Here is a 15,654-nt window from a genome sequence, read left to right on the forward strand (position 1 = left end):
GGGAACCTTCGTGCACTGTAGGCAGGAGTGTAAACTGGTGCAGCCACTCTGGAAAACAGTATAAAGATTCCTCAAAAAATTAAAAATAGAAATACCATATGGTCCAGTAATTCCACTACTGGGTATTTATCCAAAGAAAATAAAAACATGAATCTAAAAAGATATATGCACCCCTATATAGCATTATTTACAATAGCCAAGATATGGAAGCAATCCAAATGTCCATCCATAGATGAATGGATAAAGATGTGGCATATATACAATGGAATACTTATTCAGTTATAAAAAAGAATAAGATCTTTTCATCTATGACACTATGAAAGGTCCTAGAGCGTATTATGCTAAGTGAAATAAGTCAGAGAAAGACAAACACCAAATGATTTCACTTGTATGTGGAATCTAAGAAACAAATGAATAAAACAAGCAAAAAAAGTCTCTTAAATACAGAGCACAAACTGGTAGTTGCCAGAGGGGAGATGGGTGAGGGGGATGGGTGAAATAGATAAAGGGGATTATGAGGTACAAACGTCAAGTTATAAAATATATAAGTCACAGGGTGAAAAGTAAAGCATAGAGAATATGTCAGTAATATTGTAATAACACTGAATGGTGACAGATGGTGACTATGCTTACCATGGTGAATATTAAGTAATATACAGAACTGTCTAGTCAATATGTTATGTACTTGAAACTAAATTTTATGTTAATTATACTTCAATTAAAAAAAAAGAAAAGCTATTCTCTTTTCCTAGCACATTAAAATCAAATAAAAATTTTTGTTTCACTTAAGAAATGTTCTCCGTAGGGGGTCACATATCTTGAAGAAAACTGAAGCACTTAGGAATATAAAAATGCTAAAACTTTACTAATGAAATTTTTACATTGAAATCATTAAGATCTCAAAGTCTTACAAGGTTTTTTATTTATTTTTTATTTTTTTAAAGATTTTTATTTATTTATTTGACAGAGAAAGGGAGAAAGAGAGAGACTGTGTGCGTGCACAAGAAGAGGAGTGGCATGCAGAGGGAGCGGGAGAAGCAGGTTTTCCAAGGAGTGGGGAGCCCAACTGTGACCTGAACCGACAGCAGATGCTTAACCAACTAAGCCACCACGGCACCCCTTACAAGGTTTTTTTTAAAAAAGATAGCTTTGGTGATTGTTTTCTTACAGGAAAGGTGGACCAGGTCTCAGAAACCTTTAAAAAGGACTCATGGTAAGGGGCGCCTGAGAGGCTCAGTTGATTAATAAGCCTCTGACTTTGGCTCAGATGATGATCTTGGTGTCCTGGAATTGAGCCCCACTTGGGACTCCTCACTCAGCGGGGAGTCTGCTTGTCCCTCTGCCCCTCCCCCCACTCTTACTCTCACTCTTTCTCTCTCTCAAATAAATAAAATTTCTAAAAAACTGGACTAGGGTGCCTGGGTGGCTCAGTCAGTTAAGTGTGTGCCTTCAGCTCAGTTCCTGATCCCAGGATCCTGGGATCACACCCCGCATCTCCCTCTCCCTCTGCCTGCTGCTCCCCCTGCTTGTGCTCTTTGTCTGTCAAATATATAAATATTTTTTTAAAATAAATAAATAAATAAATATGTATAAAAGGACTAATGGTAAAAGCAATTTTCCGAATAGCTCTACAACAAAATTAGTAAATTATTACACCAAACAATTATTCTTTTAATGCTACACTTCACAGCAAATAAACATAAGGAGAAAAAAGAACATTCGTGTTTAATTATCTATGGTCTGATTTTAGCATTGTCAGAATGCCTACTCTTGCATTAAAACTCAAGCGTCAGTAATAGCAGCTTTAGCAGTTCAACATTAGATGTCCAGTTTGAAATATTAACATGCCCTAAAATGAATTTGTCTCAAATCTACTTTTTTCAGCTCTATATACATGTACCTGCATCCTTTTAATATTTGATATTCATTTAAAAACATACTAAAGAGAATAAATACATTAAGTGAATACCTGCTTTTATGCCACAGTTCTGTCATCAGTTTGAGATAACTTTTGCAAATGGCTGGTTTCTTATCTGTTCGAGCTAGTCCTCCACAATCAAGAAAAAACTGTGTCAAAGGTGGGCTAATTAAAAAAAAAAAAAGAAAGAAAGAAAAATTTTAAAGTAGAATCAAAGCTTAATTCTGACTGATTTCCAAGCATTCAATGAATTGGCAGCACATAGAGCCACATATCTAGTATTACTTTGCTTCCTTTTACAGCTTCACTTCACTTCTTCATATTCATGTTCAACCCATTCAAATCAAATTTGACCCCACCACATCAGACTCAATGGTGCCAGATCCAGTCAACACCTTTCACTTCTCTCTTAATAGCATTTATTTACAGGTGACCTACCCCTCATTCTTCAGCAACCCTTCTCTTAAACAATGATTAATTTTTCTACTTTTCTTCTTTACCTCTGGCAACTCTTTTCCCTCTTTATTGTTCCTTCTGCTCTTAACAGATATATAAGTATCAACATTCCTCAGCACTTGATCCTATGACTTTTCCTGTCTTCCCTACATACTCTTTTCCTGGGGTGACCGTAAGTTTTTATGCTCAGGCCAAAGACAAATTTATGAAAGTCAAATGTCTCATCTAAACTCCAGATTTAGGGGCGCGTGGGTGGCAGAATAGAAAGTTAAGAAAAGTATGTTATTATTTCTTTACATCTGCTAGTTGCCTTTTAAATGTCTTGTAATAAATTCAAGCTTTTAAGGCTTCTTGGTGTTAAGTTAGAAAAGTAATTGGAGAATTGAAGGCAGATATATTTGTGCGAACTGGGAAATTTTTCTGAATCTCTATAATAGAAGAATAATGGTGTCCTAATAAGAACTAGAAACTTCATAATAACAAACATCTGGCTGTTTAGCAATAACTCCAGGGGAATGTTGATCTGTAACTTGGTTCTCCTAACAAAAAGGAATAGTATATTGTTTAGTCAATAAGGATGAAAAGCTGCTTTGTACTTTCTACAAGAAAAAACCACCTCTAATGAATTGAGAAGTATTTATTAGTTTGTCCTGGAAGCTGTAGCTAATAGCTGAAGAGGGAGTTGGCCTGGAGGGGGAACTTTCCTTGAAAGCATTAACTAGGAAAAAGATAATAGTGAAGATGGAAAAGAACCTTGCATCTGCCCCAAATCCAAAGTAGGGCATTATAAAATGATGAAGGGATCAATTCATCAAGAGGATAATATTTGTAAATATTTATGTACCCAACAGAGAGGCAGCTAAGTATAGAAAGCAAGTATTAACAGATCTGAAGGGAGATATTAACAGCAATACAATAACAGTAGGGGACTTCAATACCCTCTTTAATCATGGATAGATCTTCCAGACAGAAAATCGAGAAACACTGGACTTAAAACTACATCTTAGACCAGATGGACTTAACAGATGTCTATAGAGCATTCCATATTGCCCCTACCTACTCTGTAAACCTATCATTAAGAGAAAAGAAAATTTAGAGTGCCTGGGTGGCTCAGTCGGTTAAGCTGTCCTACTCTTGATTTCAGCTCAGGTCATGATCTCAGGGCCCTGAGATCAAAACCGTATCAGGCTCCGTACTGGGGCATAGAGCCTGCTTGAGATTCTCTCTTTTTTCCTCTGCCACTCCCCCACCCCCCAAACCCCTGCTTGCGTGCTCTCTTGTTCTCTCTGAAAAAAAGAAAATCTAAATACTTTGACTTTTCTACCTACAGAAAAGTATAAAATATTTTCATAGCATCTCTAAACTAAAAACGATTTAAGAAATCAGTTCAAGCTCAGGTTCTACATGTAAAAACAAATAACTTGCTCAAAGACACACAACTACCTAGGGTCTAAGCCAGAACCAGCAGGCTCAGGAAACTAGAGCCATAACAGAGTAACCCCACCCCACTGGCACAACAATGGATTATGTCCCAACCCGGATTCCTGCCTACTCTACCTTAAGGATTACTTAACAAAAAAGAAAAAATAACTTTTTCAGGACATTTACATAGTTTTAGTTAATCCACATCATTTTCTACATGGGACCATTTCAGAAAGTGAGAGGGAAGGAGAGGAATGCATTGAGGAGGTGAGGTGAGGGAAGTACAGCCAAGGATTTACGGGATCCTGGTGGCTAGGGAAATTGAATAGAATTATTAATTCTTTCTTGTAATACTATTAATATGTATTTCTTTTTTCCTCTTGACTCGTCACTTTTTTTTTTTTACTACAGCAGCATGGTTTCCTCTCATCCAANTTTTAAGCATACTACAGCAGCATGGTTTCCTCTCATCCAAGTACTAACCAGGCCCAACCTGCTTACCTTCCAAGATCAGATGAGATGAGACGCGTTCAGGGTGGTATGCCCATATACTAGCAGCATGGTCATCTGCTCAAAGAGTGACTTCATTTTTTTTCCCTCAAAGAGTGACTTTAAAAAGTTATACAAAACAAAATTTATTTCACTACTTACCAATTAGAAAGAGCCTGCAAAGCTGCATTCATATAACAAGTATTTCCAATATTTTTCAAACCCGTAAGACCTATTAAGAAAAATCACAAATCATGTCATCATTCAATAACGCAATGACTTAATTTTATAAATGTTTACTGAATATGTAACTATATATGGTACTTATTATGGTTCTCAAACTATGTTAAGAAAATACAAAACAGGAGTGCCTGGCTGGCTTAATCGGTGGAGCATGTGACTCTTTATCCTGGGGTTTTGAGTTCGAACCCCACAATAGGTGTAGAGATTACTCAAAAAATTAAAAATTTTTTAAAAAGTACATTATGGAGGGGCGCCTGGGTGGCACAGCGGTTAAGCGTCTGCCTTTGGCTCAGGGCGTGATCCCAGCGTTGTGGGATCGAGCCCCACATCAGGCTCTTCCGCTATGAGCCTGCTTCTTCCTCTCCCACTCCCCCTGCTTGTGTTCCCTCTCTCGCGCTGTCTCTATCTCTGTCGAATAAATAAATAAAATCTTAAAAAAAAAAATACATTATGGAAATACAAAATAACATCTTGAACAACTCAGACTTCAGGCTTAGACAAGTGTTAATTTTCAGATAATTATTTAAATACATATTTAAAAAATTAAAATTCCCTTGTATCAATTACAAAACACAAAACTTGATAGTTTATACTAAGAATTGTGGGCTTTGGTAAAGTGATGTCAGAGAAACCAAGCATCACTCAAAGCTGTCAGTCTGCTCTCCTTGCAAATACAATTTTACAAGACCAAATTTTTTTTTTTTGGTCATCAACATCTGTAGAGTCCCTTTCACTTCTGGAGTTTGAAAATTTCACATTCCACAGTTTCCTAAAGAAACGGGCAATGCCATACAAAGGAATGACAGGAGAATTATTTTACCTCTTGCCTTAAGTTCATCTTCTTCTTCCACTTCTATGTCCAAATCATCAAACACAGCAACCAGAGGAGTTTTTAATGTTGTATTACTGGGTATTTTAAAATCCTTGATAACAGAAAAGACAGCCAACTTGAAAAAATCCTTTATGTTAGATTTTTTTTTTAATTTTATCTCATATACATCTACAGTCTAAAAGTTAAGAGATGTTATTTTAAAACTATTAAGAACAAACTCTGGTATTACTAATCAGAATAAAATTTACATTTATATCTTGAAAGCAATAAGGATCTACACTAGGTAAGAGCATGTCACTCTATCTATATTAAAATATGTATCTGAATAAGAAAGCCACTTGTGACTTTTCTGAATTTAAACACAATTAACTGAATTCAGTGAATTCCAATCCAATTCAGTGAGATCACATTACGGCTAAAAAAAAATCTAAGTGCAATACCCTACATTGTCTTTTCAGATTTTTCTAACTTTTTACAGGAAAAAAATACTTCAGTTTGTCTATCATAACACACCAACTTAACTGTAGACTTATACAATCTCTCCTGATATTTCTACCAACTTATTTTGCACCCTTTTGTGCATATGAAATAGTTCACTCGTTTTAAGTAGTAATATTTCGCAATTAGTTTCCAAGTATTGGCTTAACTCAAAGGTTATAAATACTGATCTGTTGGTCAAACGCCAGCCCATACTTAAAAAAAAAAGAAAGAAAGAAAGAAAAAGGAGACAAAGCCTAACAAAAGAAAAACTTTGATCTAATATTTTAAAAACTGGGAAAGCTCACATAAAGCTCAGATAATACAAGTTCTCTTGTAAAAGAAGAAGATCAAACTACAGTGAACCCATTTAGCAACACTCAGTTAAAGGAGGAAACTGAAGAGCAGCATGCACTTAGCATGTGCTCTGCTTCTCCAACTTATTACAGCCTTATTCTACCTCTACAATGCATGCATATGTACTTTTATACCCGCCCACTTTATCCATTTATTTTACTTCCCTGGTATCTGTAGATACTGAACATTTGAGTTGGTCCCATATTCTTACTTAGTTATATTTAAGTACAGAGACTTAAAAAAATCATTTAAAATTTTACCTCCCAGAAAAAATTTCTATTTAAAAATCTTATTAATGATATGTGAATGGTTTCCAATATTATTATTTTATAATTAATGTTCCAACGGATTAGGTTCAAAGAGCATATAAATTTAATACTAAAAAAATTTGTATGACTAACATTTTTTCTTCTGAGTAATTTCTTCAACAATGGAATCAGGAAATTGCATGAAATTAAATTCATGCCTTTTATGTAATATAAATATAACTCACTAGAGAATTATTTACAAGCCATCAGAAAAGTATCAGTATATTTATTCCACCAGATTCAACATTAAGAGTATGAAATCTCAGGGCGCCTGGGTGGGACAGGAGGTTGAGCTACAGACTCTTGGTTTTGGCTCAGGTCATGCTCTCATGGTCACAAGATCGAGCCCCGCATTGGGCTCCACACTCAGCACGGAATCTGCTTGGATTCTCTCTCCCTCTGCCTCTGGCCCTCCTGCTTGTTTTCCCTCTTTTTAAGATAAATATATAAATCTTTAAAACAAAAAAAGAGTATGCAATCTGGCAGAAATGGCAACAGACAGCTATTTTAACTTACTCTTCTTTAGTCAGGGATGATTATTTTGTCAATATACTTTTATGTATGTTTCTTTTTTGTGAACTATCTGCACTTATTTTTTCAACCACCTTTGAGTATTACCCTTATAAATTGTCTTTAGTTCCTTATGTGATTAAACTTTAAGTTACCACATTTTTGTTAATAACGCAAGAGTGTTCACAAAAATTTACTTTCAAACTATGAAGGCGTTCGAAAAAGACAAAAAACACATTTCTGAATGATAAATAAGTATCAGTGGGAGAAACAGTATTAGTAATGTGGTGATTCACCCACTAGAGCCATTCAACAGTGAAACTAGAAATGCAACAAGTTATACCTTGTCTAAAACCTAATCATTTTAGTTATAGAATGTATATGGCAAGTAAATTTATTAGCATAAATGTCTACTATCAAAATGTGATACAAAGATATAAAAGAAAAATAGAGAAGAGTTGGTATCAAGGAAGAAAGTATAGAAAATATAATGGGATTTTTATGACACACGAGGAAAAAACTCACTAATGTGTTAACTAAACCATACAGAGCAAATGAGCAGAATAAGTTAGAAGCCACTGTTCTAATTTTTTCATTTCCTTTTTCCTGTTTTTATATGACTGGAAAATTCTCAAAATTAAGTGATTAATCTTTGCAAGCCCACACATATTTTAGAACCAAAGGTCAATGCTAAGTTTTAAAGATATCCTATCTAGGGGCACCTGGGTGGCACAGCGGTTAAGCGTCTGCCTTCGGCTCAGGGCGTGATCCTGGAGTTATGGGATCGAGCCCCACATCAGGCTCCTCTGCTATGAGCCTGCTTCTTTCTCTCCCACTCCCCCTGCTTGTGTTCCCTCTCTCACTGGCTGTCTCTATCTCTGTGAAATAAATAAATAAAATCTTTTAAAAAAATAAAAAAAAATAAAAAATAAAAAAAAAGATATCCTATCTAGTTTTTGATAAATTAGTAAAAGGTTCTTAGTAACATAAATGGGGGTAGAGAGGGGAGAGAAATGAAAAAAAGGCAGNAAAATAAAAAAATTAAAAAAAAGATATCCTATCTAGTTCTTGATAAATTAGTAAAAGGTTCTTAGTAACATAAATGGGGGTAGAGAGGGGAGAGAAATGAAAAAAAGGCAGCTGAATTAGTATTTGTAATTCCCTATCAAAGAAAGCCTGCCCCCTCTCCTAGAACCAAATTGCTAGAAAAAGATACATTTTTTAAACCAGTTTTAAGTTTTAAAAACTCAACAAGTGCTTTTCTATCTTCAGACAGTGGGCTTCAATCTTACCATAACCTATCATTCTACAAAAGAACAAAGGCCAGGCTCTGTTTCAACCAAGAAAAAAAGGCATGTTACATAAATTTTTAAAGTACAAATTAGGTGCGGTTGTTTTAAATTTCAACTACATGACAAATTCTAAAATCACTACCTGAAAATGTATGATATTTTAATTAAATAAACTTAGATTATTACCTGGACACTGTTTTCTTGTGTTTGCTGAAGTGGTCTTACATGAGGCAAAGAAGGCTGAGTTCCTAATTTCCTATCCAAGAATACTTCTTTGCTACAAGCATAACACCATACTCGAAGAGTGGTAAGGTTCACAGTTAGATAATGCTTTGTCTCCTATATAATTTCACAGGAGGGGAGAAGAGGAACCAAAATTAGATACAGTTGAAAACATTTCAAAAGTTCATATAAGGGGGCACCTAACTGGCTCAGTTGGAAGAGCATGGGACCCTTAATCTTGGGGTCATGATTTCAACCCCCATGCTGGGTGTAGAGATTACTACAAAAATAAATTAAAAAAAAAAATCATATAAGAGGGGTGCCTGGCTGGCTCAGTTGGTTAAGTGACCAAATCCTGATTTTGGCTAAGGTCATGGTCTCAAGTGAGATTGAGCCCCGCATCAGGCTCTGCACTCAGTGGAGTCTGCTTCTCTCCCTCTCCCACTGCCCCTCCCCTCGTTCGCTCGCACGCGCTCTCTCTCTCTCTCTCTCTCAAATAAACAAATAAATTCTTAAAAATCATGTAAGATAAAACGCTGGCCTTTGATGAATAACAATATACTCAAAAGAGGAGAGTTAAAACTGAACACCAAAAACACATTCTTCAGGTAAACTGCTCAAGTACAGTGAAGAGAAGTATCTAACCCTACTCTAGAAATCATTCTATTGCCATTTTTGTATCACTGTTCAGCATGAAGACAAACACAAGAGTAACACTCTGTTTTGCAGTTAGCAAATAAGTGTAACACAAGAAAATAATTGACAAAAGCACGGTAACTATTCTAGAAGATCAGAGTGGCAAAACAATGAGTCCAATGACATGAGTTAAAGCAAAAGACAGCTCAAGCAATAGTAAATGCATCATCCTGGATATATAAAACTTCGGCCTTTCTCAAACAGAGTTCTGTGAGAGAATCTGTGCCCTATAGAAAATTATTTTAGTACTATTTTCTCAATTCTCCTAAAAAATGGTACATAGTACTACCATTTTAGATGAACAAAAGACAAGTAACTTATGTATAATCATGCCTGAGGGCCGTGGGATATTCAGGCTTAATTAATTCTCTTGAGGAACCCTGACTAAGAACAACTGATGCTATAGAAATATCAATGTGAAAAAGACAGTTCATTCTCAAGAAACTTCCAGTTTAGAATGGGATTTCTACCTAATACTATAAAAGAGGCATGCCAGAATTACACACAAGCACCAAACCACCAGGGTGAAGTAGAAAGGGAACTCCAGCTAAGAGGATGTGCAGGAGAAGGTAATAAGAGTTGAGACCTGAAGTTAGCCGGGCCCCATCACAAGCAGAGGCACCCACTCTTAGCTTCAATCTACACATCTCCTAAAATTCCAACTAACATCTTCATAAATCAGGAGGAGGCATACTTCTTAAATCATTACTCTCTTAATTACAACCTCAATCTAATATTGACCTCAGCAATTCCCCTCCCCACCTTTTAAAAAGTATAAGCTAAGATTTAACTGCTCTTATATGAAAAAGGGCAAAATTTTGAACTGACACTTGAAATAATGTTGTATTTGCTTTCCCTTTCCTTCAGCTCTCTTTAAAAAATATCTTACTTGAAAATTTTCTGTACACTGTGAGATATAAGGAATTGTTGAATCACTGTATTGTACACCTGAAACTAACATAACACCATATGTTAACTAACTGGAATTAAAATAAAGACTTAAAAACCGGGGCGCCTGGGTCGCTCAGTTGTTAAGTGTCTGCCTTCGGCTCAGGGCGTGATCCCAGCATTCTGGGATCAAGCCCCACATCGGGCTCCTCCGCTAGGAGCCCTTCTTCCTCTCCCACTCCCCCTGCTTGTGTTCCCTCTCTCACTGGCTGTGTCTCTCTCTGTTAAATAAATAAATAAAATCTTTAAAAAAAGGGGCGCCTGGGTGGCACAGCGGTTAAGCGTCTGCCTTCGGCTCAGGGCGTGATCCCGGCGTTGCGGGATCGAGCCCCACATCAGGCTCCTCTGCTATGAGCCTGCTTCTTCCTCTCCCACTCCCCCTGCTTGTGTTCCCTCTCTCACTGGCTGTCTCTATCTCTGTCAAATAAATAAATAAAATCTTAAAAAAAAAAAAAAACCATTAAAAAAAAAACTTAAAAAGCAAGCAAGCAAGCAAATAAATATACAAATAGATAGAAAAAAATTTCTATATCATACCTGAGAGTGTATGGTGCTGTGATCTACTTGTGATTCACCACAACCAACATATGAACACCTATTCTATAAATAATTATACAAAAAGAAAAATAAGGCATTTTATAACATGTAAATGTACAACAACATTGCAATTATAATTAAGTTTTGATCACACATTTTAACTGAATGACCAAGTGACTTTACAACACAGTTATTTTAACCAAAGGTGTTAGCAACAGAATAAAATGAGAATATTTCTAAGCTAAAAGCTATGTCACCTCTGATAAAAGACAAGCATAAAATATTTTAATGATTTACTAAAACTCTGCAAAAGCACTCCAAGTTAAAACCTGAAGTTTACAGTTTAATTTTTGTTATCAGTAATGATCTTTTTTAAGTATATTCATTTATGAAATCCTTTAAATGTCAAAAAAATCTTAGAGTTACCCTTATTCAGATAGAAATTTTTATAATACTAAACTTTTGAAAAGAAACATATACATACCTCCAGGCATGCCCAAAGATTTGGTCCTCTGACTTTACAATCCTGACAAGTACCCTATGAAACAAAAATCACATAGACGACATTATCATTATATTGACACAGCCAAACACATACAATTGACTAGTAATATTATACTAAAAATTAGAGCTCATGAACACAGAGTATTGTAATAATTTATTTAAAAAATACGTATTTGGGGGAAAAAAGGATAATTTTTTAAGGAATGAAAAAACCCTATATCTTACATGAGATTTTTGTATTAGGTCGTCTTTCGTTATTTCACCAACTGAATCCAAATGTGGACAATGATTTCGAAAAGCTGCCATTCTGTTAGAAATTTTTTCCTGTCTCCCAAGTATTTCCAAATGAGGTAATACCTACAGAACAAATCACCAAAAAATGTTAATTAAAAAAATGCTAATATATTAAAAATGATTAATATAAAGGACAGGGTACCTGGGTGGCTCAGTCAGGTAATGACTGCCTTCATCTCAGGTCATGATGTTGGGGTCCTGGGATCAAGCCCTGCATCGGGCTCCCTCAACAGAGACTCTGCTTTTCTCATCCATCTGCCCCTGCCCCCACTCCTGTGCATGCACTCACACATGCACTAACAAATTCTTTTAAAAAATAAAAATAAAATAAAGACTAAAATAATAAGCATACGTGTTTACAAGCCTACCCTAGTAGAATGTATTTTGCAAATATACCTAGATTACTTTCATAATTTAACATGCACATTGACAATTTCTCTATAAAATTAACATTTTATTAAAATTGACACCTATGTATCACTGTAAATTTATTTCTGCATTACTTTTACTGCTTATTATTCCCCTTTCTCTCTCCCATTTCACAGTTTAGAATATAAATAAAAGGGAAAAAGTTTGAGTTATTCAATTTAAGTACTCTTATCTTTTTTTTTTTTTTTTTAAGATTAACCCTTAGGCTGGAAAAGGAATTAAAGCGAAAGAATACTCAAATGGAAACATTTGTTTTCACACTAGCAGCAGCCCCTAGTGATGATATAAATCAAACTGTTTGGTATCTTAGCAATATACAAAGATGGTCACAGATCAGAATTTCTCAACTGTTGGCACCATTAACACTTTGGGTCAGATCTTTGTTGTGGGAGTTTGTACTGTGCATTGTAAGGTAATTAGCAACATTCTTGCTTCTACCCATTAGATGCCAGAACACCCTCACCATTCTGAGCTTTAACAACTACAGTATAAAATTATGTCCTCAAAGGGACAAAATCGTCCCACAGTAAAAACCACATTATCACAAGATCCTTTCAACAACCCTGAGGTAGAATACATTATCTTCATTTCATATAAGGCTAAGAGAGGCAAATCTGACTGACTTCCCATTGTTAGCATTTGGCAGAACAAGGATTTCGATCTACCTATGTATCTTATGGGTAAGAACAAGACTCTGAAGTCTAACAGAATTGATGATACCAGTAAGAGCAGAACGGCATAACTAACTTATGGGGCTATTTTAAGGATTAAATGAAGGAGTACATGTCAAGTGTGTATATACACACAACATAGTACTACACATACACAAGCACATAAAATTTTATTAGGCACTCTACAGCATCCCATTATATACTTTTTTTTTTTTTAATATATGACCAGTAAGGTTTCATACTTCCTTTCCCCATAAGACCACAAGTTTAAGACTCAGGTTCCCATATCAATCACAATTTCCTAATATTCTTCAGGAGTTTCCTCAATTCCATTAAAATAAACAGAAGGCAAAATGTTTTGCAATCTCATTACAGTTAACTTCCTCCAAGATATCACAATATTATGAACATAACTTATGAGAAAAAGAATAACAGGAATACTATAATGTCACTAAATTTTTTTTTTAAGATTTTATTTATTTATTTGACAGAGATAGAGACAGCCAGCGAGAGAGGGAACACAAGGCAGGGGGAGTGGGAGAGGAAGAAGCAGGCTTATAGCGGAGGAGCCTGATGTGGGGCTCGATCCCACAACGCTGGGATCACGCCCTGAGCCGAAGGCAGGTGCTCAACCGCTGTGCCACCCAGGTGCCCCAATGTCACTAAATTTTATCTGTCTCCACTGCAAATCTTATGAATCATAGAGGTAACTGATATACAGCATTCAATGCACAGAAATTTTATGATTGGTTCAAGTAAAGTGAGTGATTTCCAGGTAAAAGTCTCAAGTTGAAAATTCAGTACTTCTAGGTCTTTTTTGGACGTAACATTCTTAATAACAAGGCTTTTCATGCCCTTAGTTTATCTTTGGGGTTTGAGAACACTATTTAGGAAAAAAAAATAAGAAACTTACTAGGAAAGACTTGTTAAATATTAACACATTAGTGAACACATTAAACAAAAAGTTTCAATGAAATCAAATGAGTCCAATATTATATTGCAACCTACAAAATGCAATGGAAATCACCCTGGGGGTTAATAATGAATAAATAGTTATTTCTATACATTACATTATTACATAAGATTAGGGATGCCTGGGAGGCTCAGTCGGTTAAGCATCCAACTCTTGATTTCGGCTCAGGTCATGATCTCAGGATCATGAGATCGAGCGTGCATCAGGCTCTGCACTCAGCAGGAAGTCTGCTTGAGATTCTTTCCCTCTGCCCCTCCCCATGCTTGTGTGTGTGTGTACATGCGCTCTCTCTCTAAAATAATAAATCATTAAACATTACTTTATTACATAAGTTAAACAGCCATGCTCCAGACTTTCAGATGCATGAAGTTAAACTTAAAGTAACTGTTAATATTTTCCATTTCTTATTTATGTTTTAGGAAGAGTGTGGCAATCTTTCCTACCTCTCACTTCCTTTTGTGCTTAGATATTTCTTCCCTCTCATCCAATTACCTCTACTGCCAGCCATTATGGAGAACAGGAAACAGATTTATACTCTCACCTTAATTAATTAAAAAGCCAGACAAAATATATAAAACAATGGTTATCAGACATCAGACAATAGGCAATGAGGCAACTATTCCACCTTACTGACTAGAAAGAACTTCTAGGCCATAGTACACATAGGAGAAAACCCAGAGTCTAGCAATCTCCTTGAGTTGAAGGGACAGAACTAAAAATGTGAGAGGCCAATGTGCCTAGAATTCACAAGGCAGAGTAAGAGAAAAAACTAAACACAGAGCAAATAAACTCGTCAGATTTGTAGAGGGCTACCATTAGGTTTTCAGCTGAGAACTGATAAGCATGCATGTGCATATGATTACCTTAAGCAAGGGAAAGAACTACTAAAAGCGAGTAGGTAGAACAATCCTTGTAGCCAACACAGNTTTTCAGCTGAGAACTGATAAGCATGCATGTGCATATGATTACCTTAAGCAAGGGAAAGAACTACTAAAAGCAAGTAGGTAGAACAATCCTTGCAGCCAACACNTCTCCTTGAGTTGAAGGGACAAAACTAAAAATGCGAGAGGCCAATGTGCCTAGAATTCACAAGGCAGAGTAAGAGAAAAAACTAAACACAGAGCAAATAAACTCGTCAGATTTGTAGAGGGCTACCATTAGGTTTTCAGCTGAGAACTGATAAGCATGCATGTGCATATGATTACCTTAAGCAAGGGAAAGAACTACTAAAAGCGAGTAGGTAGAACAATCCTTGTAGCCAACACAGATCTGTTTGTGCCCCCATCAGTAAGAGTTTAAAGCCTTCATAATCCAGAAAAAACAAAGTACTCAGATGGTATTGCCTCAGTAATAGGAAATAAAGTATCCCTAGACTAAAAACTACTTTCATCTGCCTTTAAAAAACTCAAAACAAGTATTACAGGGCCAGACTATTCCCAAGGAATTAAATAAATAAATAAATAAACAAACAAACAAACAAAACAAAACCAGACAAGATAATAAAAACAGCAATGCCTGGCATCCAATCAAAAATTATAAGACAAGAATGCAAGCTGGTACAGCCATTCTGGAAAACAGTATGGAGGTTCCTCAAAAAGTTGAAAACAGAGCTACCCTATGACCCAGCAATTGCACTACTGGATATTCACCCCAAAGATACAAATGTAGTGATCCAAAGGGGCACCTGCACCCCAATGTTTAGAGCAGCAATGTCCACAGTAGCCAAAATATGGGAAAAGCCCAGATATCCATCAACAGATGAATGGATAAACATGATGTGGTGTATTTATATATACAAATGGAATACTACTCAGCCATCAAAAAATGAAACCTTGCCACTTGCAATGACATGGTTGGAACTAGAGGGTATTATGCTAAGCAAAATAAGTCAATCAAAGAAAGACAATTATATGATCTCACTCATATGTGGAATTTAAGAAACAAGGCAGAGGATCACAGTGGAAGAGAGGAAAAAATAAAACAAGACAAAATCAGAGAGGGAGACAAACCATAAGAGACTCTTAACCGTAGAAAACAAACTGAGGTAACTGGAGGGGAAGGGGGGTAGGGGGTTGG

The 15,654-nt window shown here is 35.9% G+C and overlaps 1 protein-coding gene across 3 annotated transcripts in view; it reads right to left on the minus strand.

Moving 5' to 3' along the window:
• Positions 1 to 15,654, minus strand: part of USP33 (ubiquitin specific peptidase 33) — a 55,918-nt gene that overhangs the window by 27,188 nt on the left and 13,076 nt on the right. For all 3 annotated transcript variants that reach the window (XM_034653721.1, XM_011228795.3, XM_011228794.3), the window contains 7 exons: positions 11,437 to 11,568; positions 11,192 to 11,245; positions 10,708 to 10,770; positions 8,491 to 8,643; positions 5,349 to 5,451; positions 4,448 to 4,517; positions 1,970 to 2,083 (listed from right to left, as the gene is read on the minus strand). In XM_034653721.1, coding sequence (XP_034509612.1) covers positions 1,970 to 2,083; positions 4,448 to 4,517; positions 5,349 to 5,451; positions 8,491 to 8,643; positions 10,708 to 10,770; positions 11,192 to 11,245; positions 11,437 to 11,517 — 638 coding nt within the window. In that variant the 5' untranslated portion in view covers positions 11,518 to 11,568. The remainder of the gene's footprint in view (positions 1 to 1,969; positions 2,084 to 4,447; positions 4,518 to 5,348; positions 5,452 to 8,490; positions 8,644 to 10,707; positions 10,771 to 11,191; positions 11,246 to 11,436; positions 11,569 to 15,654) is intronic.

This window comes from Ailuropoda melanoleuca, chromosome 2 (assembly GCF_002007445.2).
Source record: "Ailuropoda melanoleuca isolate Jingjing chromosome 2, ASM200744v2, whole genome shotgun sequence".
Taxonomy (NCBI): Eukaryota; Metazoa; Chordata; class Mammalia; order Carnivora; family Ursidae; genus Ailuropoda; species Ailuropoda melanoleuca.